The sequence below is a fragment of the Psittacula echo genome (assembly GCF_963264785.1).
Source record: "Psittacula echo genome assembly, chromosome: 26".
Classification (NCBI taxonomy): domain Eukaryota; kingdom Metazoa; phylum Chordata; class Aves; order Psittaciformes; family Psittacidae; genus Psittacula; species Psittacula echo.
The window spans coordinates 1,277,848-1,303,938 of NC_137761.1; the positions used below are offsets into that span (position 1 = coordinate 1,277,848).

The 26,091-nt window shown below is 62.0% G+C and overlaps 6 protein-coding genes across 7 annotated transcripts; 3 read left to right on the forward strand and 3 right to left on the reverse strand.

Annotated features, from left to right (window-relative positions):
- Window positions 1–520: 520 nt before the first annotated feature.
- Window positions 521–2,295, reverse strand: PEX11B (peroxisomal biogenesis factor 11 beta). The gene is made up of 4 exons (XM_080635001.1): window positions 2,170–2,295; window positions 1,979–2,094; window positions 1,701–1,902; window positions 521–1,613 (listed from the first exon to the last, which is right to left on the reverse strand). Exons 1-4 carry the CDS (start codon window positions 2,223–2,225, stop codon window positions 1,247–1,249), a joined length of 741 nt encoding a protein of 246 aa, XP_080491127.1. The 5' UTR covers window positions 2,226–2,295; the 3' UTR covers window positions 521–1,246.
- A 513-nt stretch (window positions 2,296–2,808) lies between these two features.
- Window positions 2,809–9,908, forward strand: LIX1L (limb and CNS expressed 1 like). 2 transcript variants are annotated; one of them, XR_013958541.1, is made up of 7 exons: window positions 2,809–3,108; window positions 5,714–5,877; window positions 6,687–6,827; window positions 7,048–7,143; window positions 7,613–7,690; window positions 7,810–8,636; window positions 9,480–9,908. XR_013958541.1 is itself a non-coding variant. In XM_080635017.1 (6 exons), exons 1-6 carry the CDS (start codon window positions 2,826–2,828, stop codon window positions 8,050–8,052), a joined length of 1,005 nt encoding a protein of 334 aa, XP_080491143.1. In that variant the 5' UTR covers window positions 2,809–2,825; the 3' UTR covers window positions 8,053–9,908. The 2 variants fall into 2 exon arrangements, 1 of the variants encoding a protein (XP_080491143.1); XM_080635017.1 differs by having other exon boundaries at window positions 7,810–9,908.
- An 831-nt stretch (window positions 9,909–10,739) lies between these two features.
- Window positions 10,740–12,225, forward strand: RBM8A (RNA binding motif protein 8A). The gene is made up of 6 exons (XM_080635031.1): window positions 10,740–10,860; window positions 10,956–11,015; window positions 11,105–11,182; window positions 11,288–11,424; window positions 11,514–11,650; window positions 11,862–12,225. Exons 1-6 carry the CDS (start codon window positions 10,794–10,796, stop codon window positions 11,905–11,907), a joined length of 525 nt encoding a protein of 174 aa, XP_080491157.1. The 5' UTR covers window positions 10,740–10,793; the 3' UTR covers window positions 11,908–12,225.
- A 1,196-nt stretch (window positions 12,226–13,421) lies between these two features.
- On the reverse strand, window positions 13,422–14,705 carry ANKRD34A (ankyrin repeat domain 34A; the record flags this gene model as incomplete). The annotated part of the gene is made up of 1 exon (XM_080634862.1): window positions 13,422–14,705. One exon carries the CDS (start codon window positions 14,703–14,705, stop codon window positions 13,422–13,424), a length of 1,284 nt encoding a protein of 427 aa, XP_080490988.1.
- Window positions 14,706–16,202: 1,497 nt separating this feature from the next.
- On the forward strand, window positions 16,203–18,143 carry POLR3GL (RNA polymerase III subunit GL). Its single transcript, XM_080635088.1, has 8 exons — window positions 16,203–16,266; window positions 16,493–16,634; window positions 16,726–16,855; window positions 16,944–17,012; window positions 17,161–17,217; window positions 17,310–17,383; window positions 17,477–17,590; window positions 17,704–18,143. Exons 2-8 carry the CDS (start codon window positions 16,515–16,517, stop codon window positions 17,788–17,790), a joined length of 651 nt encoding a protein of 216 aa, XP_080491214.1. The 5' UTR covers window positions 16,203–16,266; window positions 16,493–16,514; the 3' UTR covers window positions 17,791–18,143.
- A 4,586-nt stretch (window positions 18,144–22,729) lies between these two features.
- Window positions 22,730–26,091, reverse strand: TXNIP (thioredoxin interacting protein). The gene is made up of 8 exons (XM_080634780.1): window positions 25,688–26,091; window positions 24,967–25,039; window positions 24,720–24,867; window positions 24,317–24,419; window positions 23,946–24,202; window positions 23,697–23,853; window positions 23,454–23,602; window positions 22,730–23,361 (listed from the first exon to the last, which is right to left on the reverse strand). Exons 1-8 carry the CDS (start codon window positions 25,935–25,937, stop codon window positions 23,326–23,328), a joined length of 1,173 nt encoding a protein of 390 aa, XP_080490906.1. The 5' UTR covers window positions 25,938–26,091; the 3' UTR covers window positions 22,730–23,325.

Consider the following 26,091-nt stretch of genomic DNA (forward strand, 5'->3'; position numbering starts at 1 on the left):
ATCAAGGACCACACCCCAAGGAGGATGGATCCCAGGGGAACAGGGACTGGATCCATGGGGGACTGGAGGGCAGCATCCCCAGTGGATCAAGGACTGGATCCTGGCGCTTGATGGTGGGAGCTGGGAGCAGGAGGAATATGAACAACTGGGGGAATCCATGGACTAACAAGGGGGAAAGTACCTGGAATAAGTGGGAGGCAACTGGGATCAAGGGGGGGAATCCTTGGAATAACAGCAGGGAATGAGGGGGTAATGTGGATGGGAGGAATATGGAATAATGGTGGAAACAGGTGGAATAACAGGGGGGGATTTGGAATAACAAGGAGAGGGGAATGTGGAACAAGAGGGGGGGAATATGTGGAACAATGGAGAGGGAATACCTGGAATAATTGGAGGGGGGATCTGGCATAACGGGGGGAATATGGAATAACAGGAGGAATATGTGGAATAATGCGGGGAATACATGGAAGGGGGGATCTGGAAGGGGGAGTATGGAATAACAGGGGGAACATCTGGAATAACGCATGTACAGACTATTTATTAACAGCACTCTGGGGGTACCTCGGAGCATAGGAGCTTCCCAAACCTCATTCCAGGGTCAAAGTCCAAAGCTCCTCATCCCACTCAGGACACTTTTCCCTCTCCATTGCTGGGAATTCCCAGCCCCATTCCTCTGAGCCGGAATGCTGCTGCCTGCCCCGGACAGTGCCGTAAACCCCGAGGGAAATGGATAAATCCAGTGAGGCAGCAGAACAGGCTGATGGGAACAATGGGAATCACGGCACCGAGCTGCCCTCACCCGGACTGATCCCAAGGAAAAGCCCCTAGGAGAGTATGTGGGAAGCAAAGTGCAGCAGGGTGAATCCATAGAGCTCCAAGGCTTCCCAAATCCAGCCCGGCTCATCTGTGGCCACTCTGCAGCATCCAAAGGGGTGTTGGATGCATCCCACCTCATCCCACCCCATGGTTTAACCCCCTCAAGCCTGGGAGAAGCACCCAGGGAGCCTTTTCCAGCTCTTTTGGCTGGATCCAGTCTGGGAGATTCCCTCTGAAGAGGAACAAGGGAAAATTAACCCCCGAAGAGAGCCAGGGAAGTCGATGGGGAAAGGAACCACGTTCAGGTCCATTGAGTTCTCCCATTCCTTGTTGGCACCACAGGCAGCGGGAGGCGCAGAATTCCCACCGCATCCCATCGGTCCAAGCCGCCACAGCCAAGCAATGAGCCCGCGTCTCCCGGCAGCAGAGCTTAAGGCTTCAGCTTGAGCCAGGGGTGCAGGATGGTGAGGATGGAGAGCACGGAGGAGGTGAGGCCGCAGAGCCCCACGAAGCCGGGGCTGGTCCGGTAGAGCCCCAGCTTGTCCAGGGGGATGAAGAGGTCGCAGAGGTTCCTCACCAGGTCCAGCAGCAGCGGCGGGTTCCTGCGGAGCACTCGGAGCAGGAGCCGGAGCTGGAGCTGCAGCCTCAGCCCCAGCTGCTGGAGCCGGGTCTCAGCGCGGGCCTGGAGCGCGCTGTCCCCGCCCTTGGCTCGCTTCCCGCCCGCCTCCCGCTCCAGCAGGATGCGGAGCTCGTAGGCGTCGCGGCTCAGGTTCAGCACCAGCGCGAAGAGGTAATACCTGGAGACGGAGCGGGACGGAGCGGGGAGGAAGCGCCCGCGCTCTGCGCGCACGGACCGCGGAGGGACCCGTGGGGCAGCGCCTCACCTGAAGGACCGGTGGCTCCACTTCTCCTGGTCCACGCTGGGGACGAGCCCGCTCTTGCCGGCCCAGAGCACGTTATCGCAGGCCAGGTACAAGGCCCTGTTGAGGTGGCCGAGGGTGACGCAGAACCGCAGCACCGTGTCCGAGAGGTGCATGGCCCGCTTGGCCGCCTCCACGGCCTCCGCGGCGCTGCCGAGGCGCAGCACTGCGGGCGGACAGCGCCGGTCACCGGGGCCGCACGCACGCCCCGGCCCCGCTCCCCCCGCCCCGGCTGCACTCACGCTTGCGGCCCAGGCTGAGGTGCGCCTCCAGCTGCCGGACGCTCGCCAGGGCCGCGGCGCTCGCCCCGTTCCTCCGCAGCGTGTCCGCGGCCAGCGCGCAGGCGTACTGCGCGGCCCTGCAAGAGAGCGCGGGTCAGCGCGGCCGCACCGGCCTCCGGCGCCCCGGGGGAGCCGGGAGCCGCCGCCCGCACCTGAAGAGCCGCTCCTTGGCCTGGCTCTGCGCGCTGAAGCGCACCCAGGGCTCCATGGCCGCGCCGGGCCGGGCCGGGCCGGGCCCGCGGCGGGACGCGACGGGAAGCGGAGCCACCCCCGGCAGAGCGGTGGAAGGCGGTGACGGGCAAAACGAGCGCTCTGATTGGCTGCGGGCAGCACGCTCCGCCTTGCAGTATGTATCGAAGGCTTTGATTGGCTTCTTTCTGCAGGCCGCTCAGAACGTGTTTGTAATTCCCTCACTTCCATCTGCGTTCCGATTGGTTCATTCTTCTGTCATTATAATCAGCCCTGCAGCGCGATTGGGCAGCTCTCTCTAAGCCCCGCCTTCTCACCCCGTCCCTCACTTGTGATTGGGGTACGTAACTCGGGTGCACCACATCCTCTCCGCGCCCCACAAGCGGGTTCTGATTGGGAGCTCTCCCGCGCCCCGCCCACATTCCCGGCACCCTGCCCTGCCATTGGCCCGCTGCCTCTCCCCTCCCTCCCTCCCACCACCCTTCCCCGAAGCCTCCTCCGCGTTGCCATTGGCCAGCTCCCGCCTCCGTCCCGCCCCCTCCCTGAGGCGATACGCACGCCCATTGGCCGCTCGGGCGGTGAGTGACGGCGGTTGGCGGCGGGGCTCTCGCTGGTTGCGATGGAGTCGGTGCGGGCGGCGCGGCTGCAGCCGGGGCTGGGCTCGCTGCGCTCCCTGCGCCCGGGGGTCACCGGTGCCCCGGCCCCGCCGCCCGGCCCAGGGGCAGCGCTGCCCGCAGCGCCGCCGGGGCTGGGTCTGGGACTGCCGCCGCCGCCGCCCCCCCTGGGGCTGCAGGGACCCGCGGCGCCGCCGCTGCCCGGCTGCGGACCGCCCGCTGTGCTGCGGGAGGCGGTGGAGGCCGTGGTGAGGAGCTTCGCCAAGCACACGCAGGGCTACGGCCGCGGTGAGCGGGGCTGCGGGAGCCGGGGGTGAGCCTCGGGCCGGGCCTCAGAGCAGCCCCAGGGACCCTGGCACGGGCTTTGGGCGCGGGGCGGGCGGACGGGACAAGGGGAATGGGTTTAACGTGGGCTCCGCTCCCCCCGGTTGGTGTCGCTGGGTTCGGTGTCAGGAATCTGCGTTGTTCGGTGCCGTTCCCGGGGGCTTTTCCCATCTGCGGTTTCAGCCGGTTCCAGTCGGATTTGTTTGCTTTTCAGTCACTTTTAATGAGCTTTATTTGTTGAGGTGCCCCACAGCGACCCATGGACACCTCGTAGAGCCCCCCAGCATCTCCTGTAGGGTGACCCCATCCCCATAGATACCCTATAGGCATCCCATAACGACCTACAGGGACCCATAGACACCCTGTAGAGACCCTCCGTGACTCATAGATGCTTTATAGAGATCCTTCACGACCCATAGAGACCCTACTGAGACTCTCTGCGACCCACAGATACCCTATAGAGACCCTCTGCACCCCATAGATACCCAGTAGAGACCCGCAATGATCCATGAGCACCCCGTAGACACCACGTAGCAACCCACAGACATGCTATAGACACCCCGTAGTGACACAGACATCCTCATAACGACCTACAGCAACCAGTAGACACCCCATAGCAACCCATAGATACCCTATGGAGACCCTCCACAAGCCAATAGCAACCCATAGTGACCCACGGACACCCTATAGGCACCACATAGCGACCCATAGACACCCCATAGTGACCCAGAGCCACCCAAGCTCAAGCCTTGTGCTTGGGATCCCTACCCAGAGCGAGACCTTTATGGTTTAGGTGGTGGGACACAAGGTAGGGCACAACCAGAGGTACCCAGGAGGGTGCAGGACCTGGAGCAGGTCCCTGCCTGGTGGCATTAAGCAGAGGAGGATTCTCCCTTGTGCTGTGACACGGAAAAGCGGGGTCAGGTGGCGGCTGCTTGGGTTGTTTGAGCCTTTTTGGAGTATTTAAGGAGGCTTCGTCTCATGTGGGAGCGATTTGGTCATTCCTTGACTTCAGCTTGATGGCAGCACAAGGAAACCCCTGCTTCCCCTCAGTGATCCCAGGAAACTCCTCCTTTCCTGGGATCCCCCTCACTTCCCTGCTCTGCACCTCGCCGAGGAAAGTCCCTATGGCTGAGAGGAGAAGTCACCGGGAAGGGGCCTGCTGATGTCTGGGAAGCGTTCCACCACGCTCCGGCTCCACGGGGCTGCGGCCAAGTGTTGCATCAGAGACTCTGGGATTCGTGTCCACTCCTTGTTCTTGAACGAAGACCAAAAGCAAAGGTTAAAGCTCAGATTTTCCTGGTCCTAGGATGGAAGAACCCTTCTGAACCCCCCCAGAAGGAGACGCTTTGCCACTGGTTTGAGTTCCTGACTTCCGGCCGGTCCAGCAGAGGCTGGGAGTGCTTGGCAGGAGCAGGGAATGCTGCTCGTCTGGCTCCGGAGCAGCTCGGCTCCATGTGGAACCACTTATTCCTCTGTATTTAATATGCAAGGCAGATGTGCTGTGGGATCCACAGCTCGGGAGCCAGAAACAGAGCTTGGGGCTGATGGGCAGAACAGGCTCTGTGTTGTGTCAAGCAGGATGCAAAGAGAGCAGTGCTTCTTCAGCACCTTTCCCTGCGGTCATGGAATCATGGAATACATGGGAAGGGACCTTAAGGCTCATCTAAAGCCATGGACAGGGACATCTTCCACTAGAGGAGGGTGCTTCAAGCCCCGTCCAGCCTGGCCTTGAACACTGCCAGGGCTGGGGCAAATTGTCCGGTCCTTCTCTCCTGTGTTTCATGTTCCATATGGGATTAAAATCCTTCAGGATGCACATGTCCTTGCTTCCTTAAGGACCATTCTCGTGAAGATGGCACCTATCAGGATTTAGGATGCTTGTTTCCCATCTTCTGCCTCTTTCCAAGGGTAGAAGTCATGGATTGAGGACAAATTCAGCCTGAAGACTGGATTCCAGACTTGGATTGAAGCTCTCAGCCAGGGTTTAGCTGCTCAGCACCACTCAGGCAGCCTTGCATTGAGGAGAGGGCAGATGCTCCCTGCTCCTCTCGCTGCCATTTGCTCTCCAGCCGTAGAAATCCCATTATCCCAAAGCATCTGTAGAGTTTCCAGTAGGTATTTTACTTCCCTACGACATTCCTGTATCTGGAAGTATTGAATCCAGTCAAATCCCAACCCTTTTGGCCACGTCTCAGTGCTCTGCCCTATTGCTCCAGTCACTAAGGAAGCACCTGCACCCCCCCCTCCCCACACCGCTGGGTCCTAGAGCCCGACTGTGGGACAGAGAATCCCACAATGGGGTGGGCTGGAAGGCACCTTCTTCCCAATATTCCATCTCGGTCTCCCCTCTGGCAGGTTAAAGCCATTCCCCCTGTCCTGTCCCTCCATCCCTTGTCCAAAGCCCTTCTCCAGGTAGCCCCTTTAGGAGCTGCTCTGAGGTCTCCGTAAGGAGCTTTCTCCAGGGAGCTCCACATCCCTTTGGTGCTGTCCCCGCCGAGCTGGATCAGGGCTGCGGGGGGGGTCTGGTTCCCTGTGTCTGACCTCAGTTCTCTCCCCGTGCCTTCAGTGAACGTCGTGGAGGCCCTGCAGGAGTTCTGGCAAATGAAGCAGTCGCGTGGCGCCGACCTGAAGAACGGGGCCCTCGTGGTGTACGAGATGGTCCCTTCCAACAGCCCCCCTTACGTCTGCTACGTCACCCTGCCCGGGGGCAGCTGCTTCGGCAGCTTCCAGGTACCTGGGGCTCAGGTGGGGCTGTCCCTGCTGCAGAGCTCACTCTCACACTCGGGTCCCCACCACCACTGATGCTCCAGTAGCTTCCTGGGGGCAGCAGCACTGTTTTCCGGCTGGTTGGCAGCGTGGGAATGCCATGGGATCTGCCTGTAACCCTCTTCTGTTTCAAGCCAGCTCCTAAATGTTCCTATGAACCCCCATCCAGCAGCAATTGGGATGCTGGTTTTACTTTGCTGGATGTATTCCCTACTTGGACCTCAGCAGTGCTGGGGTGGGATCCATGCTTCTGGAGACCACCATTTGATGGCTGGTTTTGATCTTTCAGCCTCCTTCCCAGTGAGATCCATTTCCAAACTGGTAAAGCACCGTTCCCATTTCACCTGGAACCTCTTCCCAAAGGTGGCAAATGGCTGGAGAAACCATTGGATTGATAGGAGGAGCAAAGGAAAGGGTCCAGCCCAGAAATAAAGGTCCCAAATTCACACTGGGTCCTGACAGCGCTTCCCATTCCTGCGCTCTCCTGGCTTCAGGCATTTAACTTCCATGTCCTGAAGGATGTATCCCAAAGGAACAGCTCTGGCAACCCCAGGCCCAAGGAATGGTCCTTGTGGTCCTTGGGTTTGTTGTTGTGCTCAGTGGCATTTCCTGGTGCTGAGCTCAGCCGCCTCCCTGCTCCCTGTGCTTGGCATGCTTGGGATAACTGTGGTTTCCTAAGGATTCCAGGCTGTCCGAGCGTGCCACATCCCAGCAGCACCACCCAGTTCCCACTGGGAGCAGAGGGCTCTCTCATGGGGTCTGTGTCTCCCCAGTTCTGTCCCACCAAGGCTGAAGCCCGGAGGAGCGCTGCCAAGATCGCGCTGATGAATTCCGTGTTCAATGAGCACCCTTCCCGACGGATCACGGATGAGTTCATTGAGAAGAGCGTTTCCGAGGCTCTGGCATCCTTCAACGTAAGGCTTTTCCATTGATGGGGGAGAGGGAAGACCTCAAATGATGGGAAGAGAATGTTGCTTTTCCAGCTGGGATTCTTTACGGCAGGTTTGGGGGTTGGTTTTATAGTGAGGATTAAAACTTATCCCGGAGGGAATTCTCACTGCAGTGGCACATAGATGGTGCCCAGAGCAACGCTGGGTTGGGAATTGCAGCTCTTGTCTGGAATGTCTCCTGCAGGGCAATCGAGAGGAAGCTGATAATCCCAACACCGGGATCGGTGCCTTCCGCTTCATGCTGGAATCTAACAAGGGGAAATCGATGCTGGAGTTCCAGGTACTGCTCCTAGTGGAATGCCATGGATCCGTTCCCGCTCCCTCTGGGGGTTTGGGTGCGTCCCAAAGCTGCAATGGGGGTTCCTTGCCTTAGGGAAGCTTTTCCTGTAGCACTCGCCTGGCTCCTTTCCCTGGGATGGAAACACTCCAGAGGTGGGAGCCAGCCCTGTTTATATGGACAGGCTGTTTACAGAGGGTATTCCTCAGGCTGGGATAGGCTTTGGGAATCTTCACCGTGGATCTGGGTAACCTTGAGAGAGTCTTTGACTTCCCGCCTCTGGAACTGGGAACAGGCTCCATGATCCCTGGAACTGCAAAGGATGGGACATGATGTTCCAAAGTCCTTCCTTTGTGCCCGGAGCTGGGAGCTGGCTTGGCTGCTCCTGACACCGAGTCCTCATCCCAACACGTGCTCCTGACACTTCCCCCTCATCCCACACTTTATTCCTGACCCCCTCGTGCTATTCCAGGAGCTGATGACCGTGTTCCAGTTGCTGCATTGGAATGGCAGCCTCAAAGCCATGCGGGAGAGGCAGTGCTCACGGCAGGTGAGTCCCGCTATCCCGAGCAGCATTCCCAATGCCTTATCCTCCTCCCAGTGCTCCTGTAGCTCACTCAGCACCCTGTATCCCATGCAGTGACTTGTTTTCCCTGGCATTCCCACCAGGAGGTCCTGGCTCACTATTCCCACCGTGCTCTGGACGATGACATAAGGAACCAGATGGCCATGGACTGGGTGAACCGGGAGCAGAGCAGCCCGGGGGCTCTTTCCAGGGAGCTGGCATCCACGGAGCGGGAGCTGGATGAAGCCCGCCTGGCCGGGAAGGAGCTGCGCTTCCATAAGGAGAAGAAAGACATCCTGATGCTGGCTGCTGGCCAGCTGGGAAGCACACACTCCTCCAGCTGCTAGGCCCCAGTGCTGGCATCCCGCTTCCCAATGGGATCCAGCCCTAACGCATGTTCCCAACTTCCGGCCCGTTTGCACAGTGGAGAGGAATTGGAAAGGGGAAAGCTCCTTTAGAGATCTCAAAACCTTGTTGTAATACTTTGCTCTGCTCCTCCTGCTCTGGTGGTATTCCAGAGCCGGCAGCATTCCAGGGATTTAGCACTTCTCCTTGGAGCACAGACCTGCTTTCTGGTGCTGTTCTGCTTCTAGAATAGAGGGGGCTCTATCAACCCCCTTCACAACGAGTTCAAGCCCAGAGGGGAAAAGCTCCTGAGCATGGCAAAAGGGATTTAAACTGGGATCTTGTCTGGCCAGGCTTAAACATGGGAATCCGGCATTCCAGGCTTGGGATTTGCAGCCCAGCTCTGGCTCTTCATGCCCAGGGTGGGCTGTAGTGCATTAACAACCACCCCATATGGTGCTTAAGGGGCATTTAATTCATCTCCTGCCCTGCTCCTCCTTAATCCCTGTTGGATTCTTGGAGTGTTGAACCCAAATCCTGGCGGCAGCTGGGAATTCTGCTGGCAATGGAGGGTTTGGGTTTGCAGGTGAGTGTTTGATGCTCAGAGGAGGTGGATGTGCCTCCTGGAGCATCCTTCCCAAGCCAGGTTCCAAAGGCCTAGCCAGGCTTCCCGTGGGAAGCAGGGAATGGGGAGCCCTGGGGATGCCAGGACTTCAAATCAGGTCTGGTTGCCTGCAACTGGGGTTAAGTCCCAGTTAACCAGAGCTGGGTTGAAGTCTTGCTTAACCAGAGCAGTGTTTAATCCTCCCTTAACCAGAACTGCCTTTAAGTCTTGCTTAACCAGACTGAAGTGTTTAAGTCTGAGCTAACCGGTGCTTAAACCTCAGTTAACTGGAACTGATTCTAAGTGTCAGCTAACTGGAGCTGGGTTTCAGTCTTTGTTAACCAGAACAGTGTTTAAACCTTACCTAAGCAGAGCTGGGTTTAAGTCTTGCTTAACCAGAGCAGTGTTGAAGTCTCAGTGAACCAGAGCTGTTTAAGTCTTGCTTAACCAGAACTCACTTTCAGTCTTAGTTAACCAGAACAGTGTTTAAGTCTCACTTAACTCGAACTGAGTTTAAGTCTTGCAGAAGCAGTGTTTAAGTCTTCCTTCACCAGAACAGTGTTTAAGCCTCACCTAAGCAGAGCTGGGTTTAAGTCTTGCTTAACCAGAACTCACTGTAAGTCTTAGTTAACCAGAGCCATGTTTAACCCCGAGCCAGGGCTCAGGTCCTGCCCCTCGCTCCCGGCCATTCCCAAACCCCTTCCTCCTTTTCCAACGCGGGCACCTGGAATTCCACCCCCCGCCTTAGCCGTAGCTCCTCCACTTTTGTAATCTTGTCCTAACAAACCCGGGTTAGTGGGATTTATACCTTTTTTTTATATGCAGCCTCTTGCCACGACACTTGATGTCTGATGGGATGGAAATAGGGGGGATTTACCCTTGCGACTCCTTCTTCCATTGGGATGGGATCCCTGGTGCTTCCAGAGCCTTCCAGAACCATCTGGAGCATCAGACGGCCGTTCCTGGCAACGCCGGACCCTGCTGTGAGTCTCTGCCTCTGCCCAGAGGGTGGGAAAGGAGCAAATCCCGGTTCCTAGAGCATCCCATGGGATTGTTTCAGTGTTCAGGCAGCAATGGGCGAATCGCTGCCACCACTGCGCCTTGTGTACGACTTTATGCAATAAACACCCGATTTGGGGTAACTGCGGCGGCTTCGTCTTCCTTAGGGGCACAGCGCGGCCCACGGCAGCGTTTGGGAGGGAAAGAGGGGGCAGAGGCACCGCGACCCCCCCAACATGGCGGGGCGAGCGGGGAGCTGTGCTTTGACCTCCCCAAGATGGCGGCTTCGCAGCTTCCGCCGCACGCCCTCCCCAAGATGGCGGCTACGCGGCTTCCGCCGCACGCCCTCCCCAAGATGGCGGCTTCCGCCGCACGCCCTCCCCAAGATGGCGGCTTCGCGGCTTCCGCCGCACGCCCTCCCCAAGATGGCGGCTCCGCGGCTTCCGCCGCACGCCCTCCCCAAGATGGCGGCTCCGCGGCTTCCGCCGCACGCCCTCCCCAAGATGGCGGCTCCGCGGCTTCCGCCGCACGCCCTCCCCAAGATGGCGGCTTCGCGGCTTCCGCCGCACGCCCTCCCCAAGATGGCGGCTTCGCGGCTTCCGCCGCACGCCCTTGCGGCGAAGGCTGCCCAAGTTGCTGCGCCAGCAGAGCTGGACGGGAGCGCGGACATCTTGAGTGTCATCAGGGGCAAAGCATGGGAGAAGTGAGCAAGTCAAGAGGAACCGAAGAGAGAACACCGAGATAATGTCTGAGAACTGTAGCTACCGAAACAGGAAGCTGGTGAAGGCAAAGAGGAGCTGTTGTAACCCGGTACTTCCCGAAGTGCCGGTGCAAAGTTACCGCCGCTTTTAGAGACCTCTGCCAGAGGCGCTGTATCGCGGAATAAAGCTCTTCGTGTGCTCCCAGCACCGGGGTCCGGCGGTAACTGCTGCCTGCCCTCCCCAAGATGGCGGCTACGCAGCTTCCGCCCTACGTCCTCCCAAAGATGGCGGCTACGTCGTTTCCTCTGTGTGCCCTTCTCAATATGGCGGCGGCGACGCATCCACCCGTACGCCCTCCCCAAGATGGCGCCGCGCAGCCGCCCCTTCCGGCGCGCCTCCCGGCGTGCACCGCAGCGGCGGCGGCGGCGGGAGCGGCAAGATGGCGGACGTGCTGGATCTGCATGAGGCGGGGGGCGAGGATTTCGCCATGGACGAGGATGGCGACGGTGAGGGCCGGCACCGGCAGCGGCACCGGCTCGGAGGGGCGCTGCCCATTCCGGGGCCGTGCTCTGAGCCTGACCCGCTGCCCTCCTGCCCACAGAGAGCATCCACAAACTGAAGGAGAAGGCCAAGAAGCGGAAGGGCCGAGGCTTCGGCTCGGGTGAGGATCGGTCCCTGGGGGGGGTCCCTCGGTGCTCTGATGGGGTTCAATGGCGTTGGGGGGGCTCCATTCACTCCTTCTCTCCCCAGAGGAGGGCTCCCGGGCGCGGGTGCGTGAGGACTACGACAGCGTGGAGCAGGACGGGGATGAGCCGGGCCCGCAGCGCTGTGCGTATCCGAGCGCTGGGAACGGGCCCTAGCAGCGCTCCAGCGGGGGGGGGGGGGGGTCCCTTTCCACAGCCCCACTGAAGCCGGTTCCCTCCTCACCCGCAGCGGTCGAGGGCTGGATCCTCTTCGTCACGGGGGTGCACGAGGAGGCCACAGAAGAAGACATCCACGACAAGTTTGCGGAGTACGGGGAGATAAAGAACATCCACCTGAACCTGGACCGGCGGACGGGCTACCTGAAGGTAGGGCCGGGCTCTGCCAGCCCAGCTTCCCTTGGCCCTGCTGGCATCAGACAAGGAGCCCTTCCCGCCTTCTGCTCCCTGCTCCTTAGGGATACACTCTGGTGGAGTACGAGACCTACAAGGAGGCGCAGGCGGCCATGGAGGGGCTGAACGGGCAGGAGCTGATGGGGCAGCCCATCAGTGTGGATTGGTGCTTCGTGCGGGGGCCCCCCAAGGGCAAGAGGAGGTGAGAGACCGAGCTCAGGGGGTGCTGAGGGGGAAACAGCCCCGGGGGGGGCTTGGAAAGGGCCCTAAAGCTCATCCCAAAGGGAGGGGATCCCCCTCATCCCGTCCCTGCATCCTGTGTCCAGAGCCCCTCTCCTGGTTCCTTGGAGCCTCTTTAGGCTCTGAGGTGTCCCTGGAGCCCTCTCCAGGCCCAGCTCCGTGCTCTCTTCCAGGGGCGGCCGCCGCCGGAGCCGGAGCCCCGACAGGAGACGCCGGTGATGACTCCTCATTCCCATGGCAAAGCGAGACCGGGAGCGCCGGGAGGGGGGTTTGTACCTTGGGGATGGGAACAGGAGGAGCTGGAGGAGGTTTTCCAGGTCTTCAAGGGGACGAGGGAAGGGGGGAAGCCCCCATTGGGGTTCCTGAACCCCTCAGCCCGGTTCCACCTCCAACCACGACGTTTCTAAAGCATCTTCTTCCCCAAGGATTCAACCCCGTGGCCTTCAGTGCCCGTTGTGGGAGCTGTAACTGGGCCCCAGCCCCAGCCCTGCCTCGGGGCTGGCTCCACAATAAACTCCTAGTGCTAAAAAGTCACTTTTCCCCCTTAAAAGAGCACCTGGGAGCTGGTTTGTGTGCACCTCGGGTCACCTGGAGCAGCTCTGGGGTGGTGCTGAGCCCTTGGGTCTGTGTCCCTGCCCCACTCGTCCCCCCTTGCCCCACTGTTGGGGTCCTCTTTGCAGCCCCACCATCACATGAAGCTCTCGGGCATCTTCCTGCAGCTCCAGGTCCTGCTTCCAGGGTGCTCCCAGCTTGTTCCCACTTGGCACAGGATGGAGTTAAGGGAAGTGCTGAGCCTGGAATGTTGGGAGGTGAAGGAAGACTCGGAGCAGGGACAGAGGTGCTCGCAGCAGGATCCTGGTCAGGTGTCAGCTCCCAGGGGCACCCACCGGGGCTTGGGGCACAGCAAGGGGGGCTTGGGTGCCCCTGGACCCCTCAGCATCACCCTCTTGGTGGCCTTCATTCTCCTCCTCTTTGCCCAGGGCTCACCCTGTGTTAGGGGGCAGAGCTCCTCATGTCACCCAGGCTGCAGGGAAGGGATGGGGGGTCCCATTGTGTGTCCAGTGAGGACTCCCTATGTGGTGTCTCGTACCCCACAGTGCCCCATGGGTGTATCCCCAGCCCCACAGTGGTGTCCCCAGCCTCGGCCGTGTCCCCAGCCCAACCTGCTGCTGCAGCCTCCCTGCACCCACAGCACCTTCACTGCACCCTCCCTGTACCCACAGCACCTTCACTGCACCCACAGCACCCTCACTGCAGCCTCACTGCATCCACAGCACCCTCACTGCACCCTCCCTGCACCCACAGCACCTTCACTGCAGCCTCACTGCACCTTCTGCACCTTCTCAGCATCCCCAGCCTCTGCCCCTGCACCCTGGGAGCCATCAGGATCCCCTGGCCCCAATGTGCCAGCACCCAGATGTGCCCCTCTTTGTGCACTGACACCCAGCTGGGCCCAGATGTTCCCCCCCAACACTGACATGGGCTGAGCTGTGCTCGGGCCTTTATTGACCAGGACACAGACAGCGTGACCCCCCCAGCCCCCAGTGGGGAGGAGGAGCGGGTGGATGAGGAGGGAGCGGGAGGAAGATGCGGGGTGGGGGGAGGAGCCGGACACGGGCTCCTCAAGGGCTTTGGGGTCGTGCAAAGTGCTCACAGCAGCAGCGCGGCCGAAGCCATCGGTAGGGTTCAGAGTGAACACGGCCCCGCCTGCCCCAGGCCCTGCGGGGGGAGCTCTAAGTGCCCGGCTCCGGGGCCGGGCTGCTCTGGAAGCCGGCCAGGAGCCGCATCTCCTCGGTCTGCATCGAGTGCCGCCGCAGCAGCCTGCGCCCGGGGGGCCCGCGGGGCGCGTGGGGGTGCGGCCCGGCCGGCAGCGGCGGCAGGAAACCGGCCCTGCCCGAGCCCAGCGGCTCCAGCAGCAGCGTCCCGGAGCCGCGGCGCTCCAGCAGCCCCGGCGGGCGGCGGCGGGGGCCGGGCGGGGACTCGGCGCCGGGCAGCGGCGGGGAAGCGCCCCACGGGGCCGCCTCCGCCTCGAAGCGGAGCGGTTTGAGCCACGGCGCCGCCTCCGGGGCCGTGTTGCGGCGCGGCAGCGGCTGCGGGCAGGCGGGGGGCACCCGCTCGGCCCAGGCGGCCCCCGCCATCCCCGCCGCCTCCCGGCCCTCCACGCTGTGGCGCCGCGGGCGCCCGCCCAGGCTCAGCCCCTCGAGCCCGGCCACGAGGCGCTCGGGGGGGCCCCGCGTCCCCTCCGGGCCCGGCGCCGCCAGCCCCCAGGGCTCGGAGTTGAGGCGCTTCAGCGGCCGCCCGCGGGAGCGCGGGGCCTCCGCGCTGGGGGTGACCGGTGCCGGCGGCGGCGGCGGGGGGAAGCAGAACACGTCCCTCTCCTCCTCCTTCTCGCTGCCCGCCGGGGACGCGGCCGTGCGCAGCTCGATGTCAGACGGGGACATGCACAGCGCCGGAGAGCGCTTCTCCTCCAGCCCCGGCGACGGCGGCGAGTTGAGGTACTGCCGCGTGGTCTTGGTGCCCGACGGGGAGGTGTCGGTGGTGATGATGATCACCTCCTTCCCGCGAGCCTTGCACGCATCCAGCAGCACCTGCAGCGTCTCCCGGTCCCCGCGGTTAATGGCGTAAACCAAAGCGGAGGCTCCGGCGTAGTCGCGGGCGCTGGGGTCGGCGCCGTGAGCCAGCAGCACTGTGGCCACGGCCGGGCCGGCGCGCTCGGCACAGGCGTGCATCAGCGCCGTCATCCCCGTCTTGTCGGGGATGTTGGGGTCGGCGCCGTTCTCCAGCAGGTACCGCACCATCCGCGGCTGCTCCAGGGGGTCGGCGTAGCCGGCGCGGCAAGCGGCCATCAGCGGCGTCTGCCCCGCGGCGTTGCCCTCGTTGATGTAGGCTCCTCCTTCCAGCAAGAGCCGCGTGAGGCGGAACTTGCCCTGGGCCACGGCCCGCAGCAGCGCCGTCCCGTCCGCGGGCAGCATGGGCAGAGCGGCGGCGCCGGGCGGCCGGCGCACGGGGCTGGGCATGGCGGCGCCTACGGCAGCGGCGATGGCCGGGGCTGGGGCCGGGCCGGGAGCGTCACCCGCTCACTGCAACGGGACACGGCGCGCGGTGAACAACCCCGGCCCTGCCTCAGGTTCCCCAGACGGGGCACGAGCGCCCCCCCGAGCCCCCCCCCGGGCCTCTTCTCTGTCCCCCTGCCCGTGTCCCTCCTGGTGGTACCCATTCCCCTGCCTGTACCTCCTGCCCATATCCCCCTCCTGGAGCCCTCCTGCATCCCTGTCTGTACCCCCCATCCCTTCCGGCATCCCTGTCTGTAGCCTCCATCCCTTCCTGCATCCCTGCCTCTATCCCCCATCCTTCCTGCATCCCTGTCTGTAGCCTCCATCCCTTCCTGCATCCCTGCCTCTATCCCCCATCCTTCCTGCATCCCTGTCTGTAGCCTCCATCCCTTCCTGCATCCCTGCCTCTATCCCCCATCCCTCCCTGCATCCCTGCCTGTATCCCACATCCTTTCCCGCATCCCTGCCTGTACCCCCATCCCTTCTTGCATCCCTGCATGCGTTCCCATGGCGACCGCAGCTCATCCCGCTCCTCATCTCTCTGCCCAGCCAACAAAATAGGGGACACCCCCTCCCCATTTCCCCCCCTGCCTGGCAGGTCCTCATCCACCCCCCAGCAAGACACCGGAGGCCACCGAGCCTGAGCCTGGTGCTTGGGGCTGCACCGTACCCCCTGGGGGGGGGACACCCTGAAGAGGGACCACCCCCCCCAGCCCCTCTCTCCCACATGCCTCCATCCCTTCCTCTGTTACCATAGCGACCGGAGCTGGGTATCCGCCGGCGATGGGTCCAGGTCCCAGATGCTGCCGGGCTGATGGAGGTGTCGGGGCCATCGGCCGGTGGCTGCCATCCCGGCCCGCCGCTGGCGTAGCGCGGGGAAGTGGGGGGGGAGGCAGCGGAGGTTATTTGGAGGCTTTCCCCCCCCCCTGCATCGCTATTTTTGGCTGCTGCTGGCGCGGGGAGGGCTGGAGCGGGATGAATCACCCGGCGGCGGCGCAGCCAGCGCCGAACCCGCTGCGCCGAGCCCTGCGTGGAGGCGAGCGGGAGGCCGCTGTGGGGCTCGGCGAGGCTGGGGTGGGGGCACGGGATCTGGCGGCCATGGGGCTGGGGACCATGGGGTATTGGAGTTTTGGGGGTCATGAGGCAGTGGGGCTGGGGAGGGGGGTGTCACACCAGAGGGGTGTGGAGAACCACGGGGCTGTGCATCCCCATCACAGCGGGCCATGGGGCAGTGAGGCCGCAGTGTTGGGGGGCTCAGACGCCCCAGGGCAGCGGGGTGGGGGACAGGGACCTTCTGTATTCCCACCTTTGGTCCCGGTCCCGGTCCCCATTCATTCCCGCCCCTTCCCCATTCATTGCCACCCCTGCCCCATTCATGCCTTCATTCCCCTCCCTCCGCCCCGCCCTTTTTCCCGCCTCCTCCCCTCTGATTGGCTTTTCCATCCGCAAATCAGAGCGGCCCTTTCGGAACGTTGCGTTGCTGCAGCGACCCCGGACACACGTGGAGTGGCTGCGCATGCGCGGGGTGAGGACCGGGACCGGGATCGGGATCGGACACGGGGGGGGGTTCCCCGTGAGTGTCCGCCCCCCCTTGTCCCCTCCGATCCCCGCCACGTCTCCCGTGCCCCGGGACGGGGGGTCCCGTGTCCTGGGGGGTCCCCGCTGCCCCCCATCACCCCCGGGTCCCTTCCTTCAGCGCAGGGGGGGCTGCCCCATCTGCCCCCTTCAATCCCCGCCTCTTCCCCCCCCAGTGCCCCCCGCGCCCCCCCAGCCATGGCGGGCCGGGGCCGCGGCCGGGGCCGGGGGCAGATGACGTTCAACGTGGAGGCCGTGGGCATCGGGAAGGGGGAGGCGCTGCCCCCCCCCACGCTCCAGCCCTCCCCGCTCTTCCCGGTGAGTTCCTTGGGACAGGGACGGGGGGGGGTCCTTGGTGCCTTGGGAGGGGCTGAGCCCGGATGTGCTCCATGCACTGATCCCCCCCCAGCCCCTGGAGCACCGAGCGGCCCCGCTGCCGGGGGGCGAGGAGGGCGAGTACATGTTAGCGCTGAAGCAGGAGCTGCGGGGGGCCATGAGGAACCTCCCCTACTTCGTAAAGCCCGGGGCACCCCGGAGAGGTACCGGGGGGGGGGGCCGAGGGGTTGGGGGGGGCCCAGCCTGCAGGGAGCACCCCAGTGACCCCCCCCCCGCTCTGGGACCCCCCAGACATCGAGCGCTACTCGGACAAGTACCAGATCTCCAGCCCCGTTGACAGCGCCATTGACTGGAACCCAGGTGGGGGCACGGGGGGGCTTGCGGGGACACAACCGGTAGAGGGACCTGGAAGGGGGCAGGAGGAGGCCTTGGGGGGTAGGGTGACAGAGGGGCTTGTGGGGGGACAAGGGACCTGGGGGGGTCCCCATCCCCTTGCTCTGCCCCACAGACTGGAGGCGGCTGCCGCGGGAGCTGAAGATCCGGGTGCGACGGCTACGGAAGAACCGTGAGTGTCCCCCTGTGACCCCCTCCATGTCCCCCTATGTGTCCCCCATGTCCCCCTCAGGCACCGCTCCCCTTTGCCCCCCCATCCCGCAGGAGCCTCCATCCTCGTTCCCAAGTGCAAGCAGCGGGTGGCGCTCGACAAGGAGGAGACCATAAAGAAGCTGGAGGTAGCGATGGTGAATGGTGGGGAGGGAGGTGGGGGGGGTCCCCACATCGGGCTGGGTTTTGGGGTGTCCCATAACGCTGTGGGACCCCCCCAGAGTCTGGAGAAGAAGGAGGAGGAGGTGACATCGGAGGAGGAAGAGGAGAAGGAAGAGGAGGAGGAAGGGAAGGAGGAGGAGGAAGAGGAGTACGATGAGGAAGAGCACGAAGAGGTGAGGTGGGGCCCGGGGCGGGGGGGGGCAGTAGAACCCCATTGGGGCCATGGTGGCGTGGGAGGGTCCCAGGACCGTCGTGTCCCCCCCTGACTCCACCATGTGCCCCTCAGGAGACCGACTACATCATGTCCTACTTCGACAATGGGGAGGACTTTGGTGCTGACAGCGATGACAACATGGACGAGGCCGTCTACTGACCCCCCCGGACATTGGGGTCCCCTATGACCCCCCACGGACATTGGGGTCCCCTGTGACCCCCCCCGGACATTGGGGTGTCCTCTGTCACCCCTCCCATCACCGCCACCTCCAGCCGCCAGGGGGCACTCGTGCTCCAGGCATGGAGGGGGGGCGCCACACCCCGGGGGTGGCAGCTCATGGGGGCCCCCCCATTGCCCCCCAAATTGGGAGGGGGGGTCCCGATCCCCTGCAGCCCCCCCGGCCTTGTTCCCAAGCTGGGGGCCGGTGGGATTGTCCCTTTGGGAAGTGGTTTTAGGGATGAGGGGGGTCTCACAAACTTCCCCCCCCCCCGTGTTGTTTTCCCCCCCCTTTTTGAAGCAGCTTTTTAATACTTGTGATTTTTTTAAACTCATTTTGGGTGGATTAAAGTGAATTTCTCTATTTCCGGCTCATCTTTGCCTGTCGCAGGTCTGGGGGGGGACACCGCAATATCCCGCCCCCCCCATTAACTCCTGTGGTGCTGCTCAGCGGGTGCAGGATCAGCCCACCCAGAGACCAAAAGGGGGGGAGGAAGCGGCGTCTGCGCCCCCCTTCCCAACCCCCGCATGTCCTTGGGGTCCCACAGGTCCCTTGTCACCCCCCCAACCCCAAAGTGGGCTGACCCAGACCCCTGCCCAGCTCATTGCAGTGAAGGGGTGAGGGGAAAAGGGGTTATTTTGGGGAGGAAAAGGTGGATTTTGGGTGGGAAAATGGGATTTGGGGGGGGAAGGAGGATTTTTTGGGGGGAAAGGGGAGTTATTTTTGGGGCAAAAAGGATTTGGGTTGAGAAAGGGGAACTTGTTTGTGCTGAAGGCAAGGACAAGGCTGGGACAAGGTGGAGCCGCTCACGTGGGGCTCATGTGCGCACCCCCCCCTCCCCCGCGAGTTCCTGTTTATGGCCCGTTCTCACTCATAAACACCCACAGGGAAGCAACAGCTCCGTAAATCCAGCGTTTGTTCCCATTCCCACCCCTCAACCCCATCCCAACCCCATCCCAATCCCATCCCAACCCCATCCCCATCCCAATCCCATCCCAATCCCATCCCAACCCCATCCCAATCCCATCCCAATCCCATCCCAACCCCATCCCAATCCCATCCCAATCCCAATCCCATCCCAATCCCATCCCAATCCCATCCCAACCCCATCCCAATCCCATCCCAATCCCATCCCCATCCCAATCCCATCCCAATCCCATCCCAACCCCATCCCAATCCCATCCCAATCCCATCCCAACCCCATCCCAACCCCATCCCAACCCCATCCCAACCCTATCCCAACCCCATCCCAACCCCATCCCAACCCCATCCCAACCCCATCCCAGCCCCATCCCAACCCCATCCCAACCCCATCCCAACCCCATCCCAACCCCATCCCAGCCCCATCCCAACCCCATCCCAACCCCATCCCAACCCCATCCCAACCTCATCCCAACCCCATCCCAATCCCATCCCAACCCCATCCCAGCCCCATCCCGTTCCCCTGGGACCAGCCCGGAGCAGGAGCCAGCCCCATCCCCAGGAATAAAAGCAGCTGGAAAAGCTCCAGGAAGAGGGGAATCGGGGCTGGGATTGCAGCGGGTTCCCAATCCCATGGGAAAGGGGTTGGAGGGGGGCGGATCAGTTTCCCCCCGTTGTCTCCTCGGGACCTGTTTGTCCAAGGACCTTTGGCCGAGTTGGAAGCAAATGGAAGTGGTTGGGAAGTGCGGCCGGAGCCAGCACAGGCCCAATGCCAGGGGCTGGGACAAGCAGTGGGGGGGGGACACAACGCAGAGGGGACACCGCAGTGAGGGACATCACACTGAGGGGGACATCACACTGGGGGGATCACATTGGGGGGATCACATTGAGGGGATCACATTGAGGGGATCACACTGGGGGGATCACACTGGGGGGATCACATTGAGGGGATCACACTGGGGGGATCACATTGGGGGGATCACATTGAGGGGATCACATTGAGGGGATCACATTGGGGGGATCACATTGAGGGGATCACATTGAGGGGATCACACTGGGGGGATCACACTGGGGGGATCACATTGAGGGGATCACACTGGGGGGATCACATTGGGGGGATCACATTGGGGGGATCACATTGAGGGGATCACATTGAGGGGATCACACTGGGGGGATCACACTGGGGGGATCACATTGAGGGGATCACACTGGGGGGATCACATTGGGGGGATCACATTGAGGGGATCACACTGGGGGGATCACATTGAGGGGATCACATTGGGGGGATCACATTGGGGGGATCACGTTGAGGGGATCACACTGGGGGGATCACATTGGGGGGATCACATTGAGGGGATCACATTGAGGGGATCACACTGGGGGGATCACATTGGGGGGATCACATTGAGGGGATCACACTGGGGGGATCACATTGGGGGGATCACATTGAGGGGATCACATTGAGGGGATCACACTGGGGGGATCACATTGGGGGGATCACATTGGGGGGATCACATTGAGGGGATCACATTGGGGGGATCACATTGAGGGGATCACATTGAGGGGATCACATTGAGGGGATCACACTGGGGGGATCACATTGGGGGGATCACATTGAGGGGATCACATTGAGGGGATCACACTGGGGGGATCACATTGGGGGGATCACATTGGGGGGATCACATGGGGGGGATCACATTGAGGGGATCACACTGGGGGGATCACATTGGGGGGATCACATTGAGGGGATCACATTGAGGGGATCACACTGGGGGGATCACATTGGGGGGATCACATTGAGGGGATCACATTGAGGGGATCACACTGGGGGGATCACATTGAGGGGATCACATTGAGGGGATCACATTGAGGGGATCACACTGGGGGGATCACATTGGGGGGATCACATTGAGGGGATCACACTGGGGGGATCACATTGGGGGGATCACATTGAGGGGATCACACTGGGGGGATCACATTGAGGGGATCACATTGGGGGGATCACGTTGAGGGGATCACACTGGGGGGATCACACTGGGGGGATCACATTGAGGGGATCACATTGAGGGGATCACACTGGGGGGATCACAGTGGGGGGATCACATTGAGGGGATCACACTGGGGGGATCACATTGAGGGGATCACATTGAGGGGATCACACTGGGGGGATCACAGTGGGGGTGGCACCACTCGGGGGGTGCGGGTCCGTGTCGGGGTCCCGATGGCCGTGGCCCCCTCGCGCCGCCCCCTCGGCTCGGCTCTTCCTGCCCATACTTGGCCCGGAGCAGGAGCGACCTTTCACCCGCTTGGAGCCGAGCCCGGGAGAGCGCGGGGGGGGCACGGGCAGAGCCGGAGCAACGGGAATGGAGCCATGGAGCGATGGGAGCCATGGTCCTGCAGTGATGGGAGCCATGGTCCTGCAGTGATGGGAGCCGTGGTCCTGCAGTGACGGGAGCCGTGGTCCTGCAGTGATGGGAGCCATGGTCCTGCAGTGATGGGAGCCGTGGTCCTGCAGTGACGGGAGCCGTGGTCCTGCAGTGATGGGAGCCGTGGCCATGGAGCGATGGGAGCCGTGGTCCTGGGGAGGGAAACTGAGGCACGGAGAGAGCTGGAGCAAGGGGTGCTGTGGTTCCAGAGCAATGGGTGCTGTGCCTCTGGGGAGGGAAACTGAGGCACGGAGCTGGAGCAAGGGGAGCCATGGCCCTGAAGCACTGGGACACATGGTCTTGGACCAATGGGTGCTATGACCTCAGGGAGGGAAACTGAGGCATGAATGAAGGCAGTGGGTGCCATGGTCTTGGACCAATGGGTGCTATGACCCCAGGAAAGGAAACTGAGGCATGGAAGGAGCTGGAGCAATGGGTGCTATGGTTCCAAAGCAATGGGTGCTGTGCCCCTGGGGAGGAAAACTGAGGCACACAAGGAGACAGAGCAATGGGTGCCGTGGTCTTGGAGCAATGGGTGCTGTAGCCGCAGGGAGGGAAACTGGGGCATGGAAGGAGCTGGAGCCTTGGGAGCCACGGCCCTGGAGCAATGGGTACCACGACCCCGGGGAGGGAAACTGAGGCCCGGAGGGAGCCGTAGGGATGCGCCCGTGTCCCTGCGGTGTCCGCGCCGGCCCGGGCTGGCGCAGCAGAGATAAGAGCTCCCTGAGCCCTGCGGGAGATAAGCGCTGGGGGAACTGAGGCGCTGTGGAGCCGGGCCCGGGGCAGGCGCCAACTGGGGCAGGGGTGAGGAGCGGAGCCAAGGTCGAGGCTGTTTTTCCTCTGCCGGTCCCGTTCCTCGATCCAGCGTCAACTTTCACCCACATCCCCTGGCAAACAGCGCGGGGGGAGCGGGAGCTGCGGATCCCGGGGTGGGAAACCTGAGGGATAACGGGAGAACCCCCAGCCCCAAGTGCTGCGTCCGGCTCTGCGGTCACAGAGGAGACCCCGCAGCTGCTGCGAGGGCTGGAGCAGCTCCCATAGGAGCCAGGCTGAGAGAGCTGGGCTGGGGCAGCCTGGAGAAGAGAAGGCTCCTGAAGGGGAGAGCTCAGAGCAGCTCCAGTGCCTAAAGGGGCTGCAGGAAACCTGGAGAGGGGCTTGGGACAAGGGATGCAGGGACAGGCCAAGGGGAATGGCTTGAACCTGCCAGAGGGGAGACTGAGATGAGCTCTTAGGCAGAAGCTCTTCCCTGTGAGGGTGCTGAGGCGCTGGCCCAGGGTGCCCAGAGAAGCTGTGGCTGCCCCATCCCTGGCAGTGCTCAAGGCCAGGTTGGACACAGGGGCTTGGAGCAAGCTGCTCCAGCGAAAGGGGTCCCTGCTGTGGCTGGAGATGAGCTTTAAGGCCCGTTCCCATCCCACCCATTCCATGACTGCAGAGGCTGTGACAATCGCACTGGATCTTTATTACAAACGTCACCCCCCAGGGGCACACGGTGTCAGTGGTACAAAAGAGCCCGTTCCTCCCCCCCCCCCCCCCACTAACTACAAAACAAGTACAAAAAGAACTTGCTGCTCTGTGGCCAACCCTGGAGGCATTCCAGAGCCCAGAGCTCTTCCTTTTTCCAGGGAAGAGCCGATGGAGTTTGGTTCCAGCACTCGGGAACAACTCAGCCTCCACAGGAGGCCTCGCTCCATCGTGGCCTCTCTATTGTGGCAGCAGCAACAACAACGCTCAAGAGCAACACCCAACTATGCTCATGGCACATCCCGGCACAGAACCGAGGTCCCTGAGGATGGTGGATCAAACTGGATCAGAGGCAGCGCTATATCCCTATGGACAGCGTCCTTGGCTTGGTTTTGCTTTGGAATCAAGTCTCTTTGGGCTGGATCTGCCTCTTCTCTCCCCTGGCTCCGCAACCTCCACCTCGAGGCTCCCCTGTTTCCAGGGAAGCACCTCGGGAGTCCGGGACTGGTTTTTCCACAGGATTCCGGCAGCAAGGCGAGGTCCCGAGGGAACACCCAGGCTCGGAAGGACGCTGCAGCACCTCCTCCATGCCCACTGCCCGGGGCAGGGCGCTGGGACCGCGCGGCGGCCGGCGGCACTCCGGAAAAAGCAGGCAGAGTCACCCTCAACTCACTGCACGTTGTTGTTGGCGATGCAGGGATCCACCTGAGGGAGGAGAGAGAGCGGGCTCTGTAGATCCCAAGGGATCTATTTCATCCCAATGGGAAACACCATCCCCTTGTCTTCACCCAGCTCACCTCCGTATAGGTGGGTGGTGGCATGAACTTGAACTCGGGGGCGTACATGAAGATGGGGCTGTCAAAGCTGTCGGTGTCATCCAGCAGCGGTGTGGTGGGACTCTCCAGGCGATGGTCCTCAGGGACAATGTCCAGGTAGCACGGAGGTGCTGCAGGGATGGAGGGAGCCGTGAGCTCGCTGCTGCACCCCCAGCACCCCCTCTCTGAGCCCCCCAAGCCCGAGCTGTGGGGTTCAGCACTCACCTTCGGGAGCATCGGGAAGGTTCAGGTTCACCCAGCTCATCTCGGAGCTGGCCTGGCTGGCCATGCTGGAGCTGCGGCTGCCGATGCCCGAGCGGCTGCCGATGACCAGGGGCAGCTCCAGGATGATCTTCTTGGAACCCGGGACGCTCACATAGATCTGTGAGGGTGAGACCAGGAGATGTAAGGGATGTTGGGCTCCAGGGATGGGGAGGCTTCACCCCCAGACAAGCAGGGACCCTCGGTGCTCACCTGCAGGAAGTACTCCACACGCAGGATGTTGCAGCCCAAGATGGAAGGTTTGAGCTTCTTCACTCGGATGGTTTTGCCCCGCCAGGACTCGGACATGCCCGAGATGATGTGGTTGCCCCGGACACAGGAGAGCTTCTGGGTGAAGACCTTGGTCTGCCCGTTGGCCAGGTAGGTGTGCTTGGAGATGATGGCCGCCTTGGGCACCACGATGCGCGAGCACGTGTTCTCGAAGTCGGCGTTGATGCAGATATCGTCGCCTGGGGAAGGAACCATGTTGGGTATTAAGATTGGAGCCTTTCCTTGCGGGATGCCCACTTCCAATATCCCCTCTGCCCAGCTCTGCTTGCTCTGCTGCTCAAAGAGGCTCTTACCATCACAAAACCCCTTCCTGTCGATCTGAGCGCTGACGGACACGCGCCCATCGGGGATGAACATACACGACACCTTCTTCTCCTTCTTGGCAGCAACTGGAGACTGTGGAAAAGAGAGACTGTTACCCAGGTGGAACCCATCCGCCATTCCCATCCTGCTCCTTGGGTTTTCCAAGCAAAGCTTCCAATTCCCCACGAAGTTCACATGTCTCCCAGCGAAACAAGCACTTCCCTTTATCCCCCCTGGTGTACATTGCTAGAACCAACTAAGGCTTCTTAAGAACTAAGTATTTAATCTGCACTCAGCAGCAAAGCCCATTAGAGGAGCCTTAATGCTAGAGGTCGGAGTGACCCTGCCCGAGGGCTCCTCTCCCTGGGATGCGGGGAGACACCCAGCACTTACCAGCAGTTCCGGAGTGTTCACATCGACTGGGTCCATCACCTCGAAGCGTTTCTTGATCTCTTGAGTGGGAAAGGACGGGCGCTCCAGGAAAGCCTTGACCCAATAATCCACACAGCCATACTTCCCCTTGAAGGTGGTGCCCAGGGGGCTGTGGAAGGAGAGGCTTGTCAGGCACAGCTAAGGCGACAGGAAGCTTCTTCTCCATCCCCATCCCATTTTAGGAAGCAGCGTTCCCTCAAGGACTTACCCCTGGGGAAGCTCGAATCCAAACTTGTACTCGTATTTGTTGCCAGGTCTCAAGATCACGGAGCCATCTCCATCTGGGGAAGAAAAGGGGAAGAGGAGTGTGAGAAAGACCAGTTTCATCCCTCAGTGCTCCCCTCAGCTCTGCTCACACAGGGGAGGAGCAAGGGAAGCTGTTGGCCAAGAGCTGCCTCCACCTGCCCGCAGGCCAGCCCCGTGTCTCCTCCTCACTGCTTACAACATCCCTGCCCGAGGCTGGGACACCACTTCCCGATGGGCCGCAGCCAACACCCCGCTCCCAGGGCTCTCTGTAGCCTTCACGTCACCCCCGTTATCTCTTGGGACACTTTGTCACGTCCCTCGCTCGTGCCTTCCCAATGGGAGCGCTGCGGAAGGAGCTCTCCATGCCCAGAACAAGAGACTCTGGCCCTTGGGTGAGGCTCCCCAGCCAAGGCCAACTCCATGCCTGCTCCCTGAGCCCCACAACACCCCATGGCTTCTCTACGCTTTAGTTTTAGCCCTCAGTTTTCCAACTTTGAGCCTGTCTTCGCCAAGCCTTCTGGCTGCGCAAGTTCCAATGAACATCCTCACTCCTCCTAACATTCCACCACCATCCAACTCCACTCAGCCTGCTCAGCACACCTCAACCATGACTGCCCACCCTCCCAACCAGGAAAACCCCCTTCCAGCCCTTCCCTCCCCACCTCCCAGCCCCATCTCCTCACCAGTGGGCTGCTCCTCCAGGGTGAGGACATCCTCGAAGCGCAGGTACTCCATCTCCTGCCTGCACTGCTGGGGCCCTTTGGTCCAGTTGACTTTGGCCACCCCGCAGGCCAACACCTTGACGGCGTTGACGCGAGTGACCTCGGCCACCTCCACCAGTATCCGTCCCACCACCTTCTCCCCGCTGCAGTAGATCTTCTCTGGCTCACTGAAGGCCATCACAAAGGTCTTCACCTTCTTGAACATCACCATGGCTGAGCGGACCTGGTTTCGCCTCTTGAGGAGGAAAAGAACCCGGACACCGGTTGCTTTCGGTCGCGACGGGGTCTCGAACCCTGGGCTCTGCCGTCCGCGGGCTCGCGCAGGACCCGCTCCCTCCGCTGCTCCGGGGCGCTCTGAGCGCGGC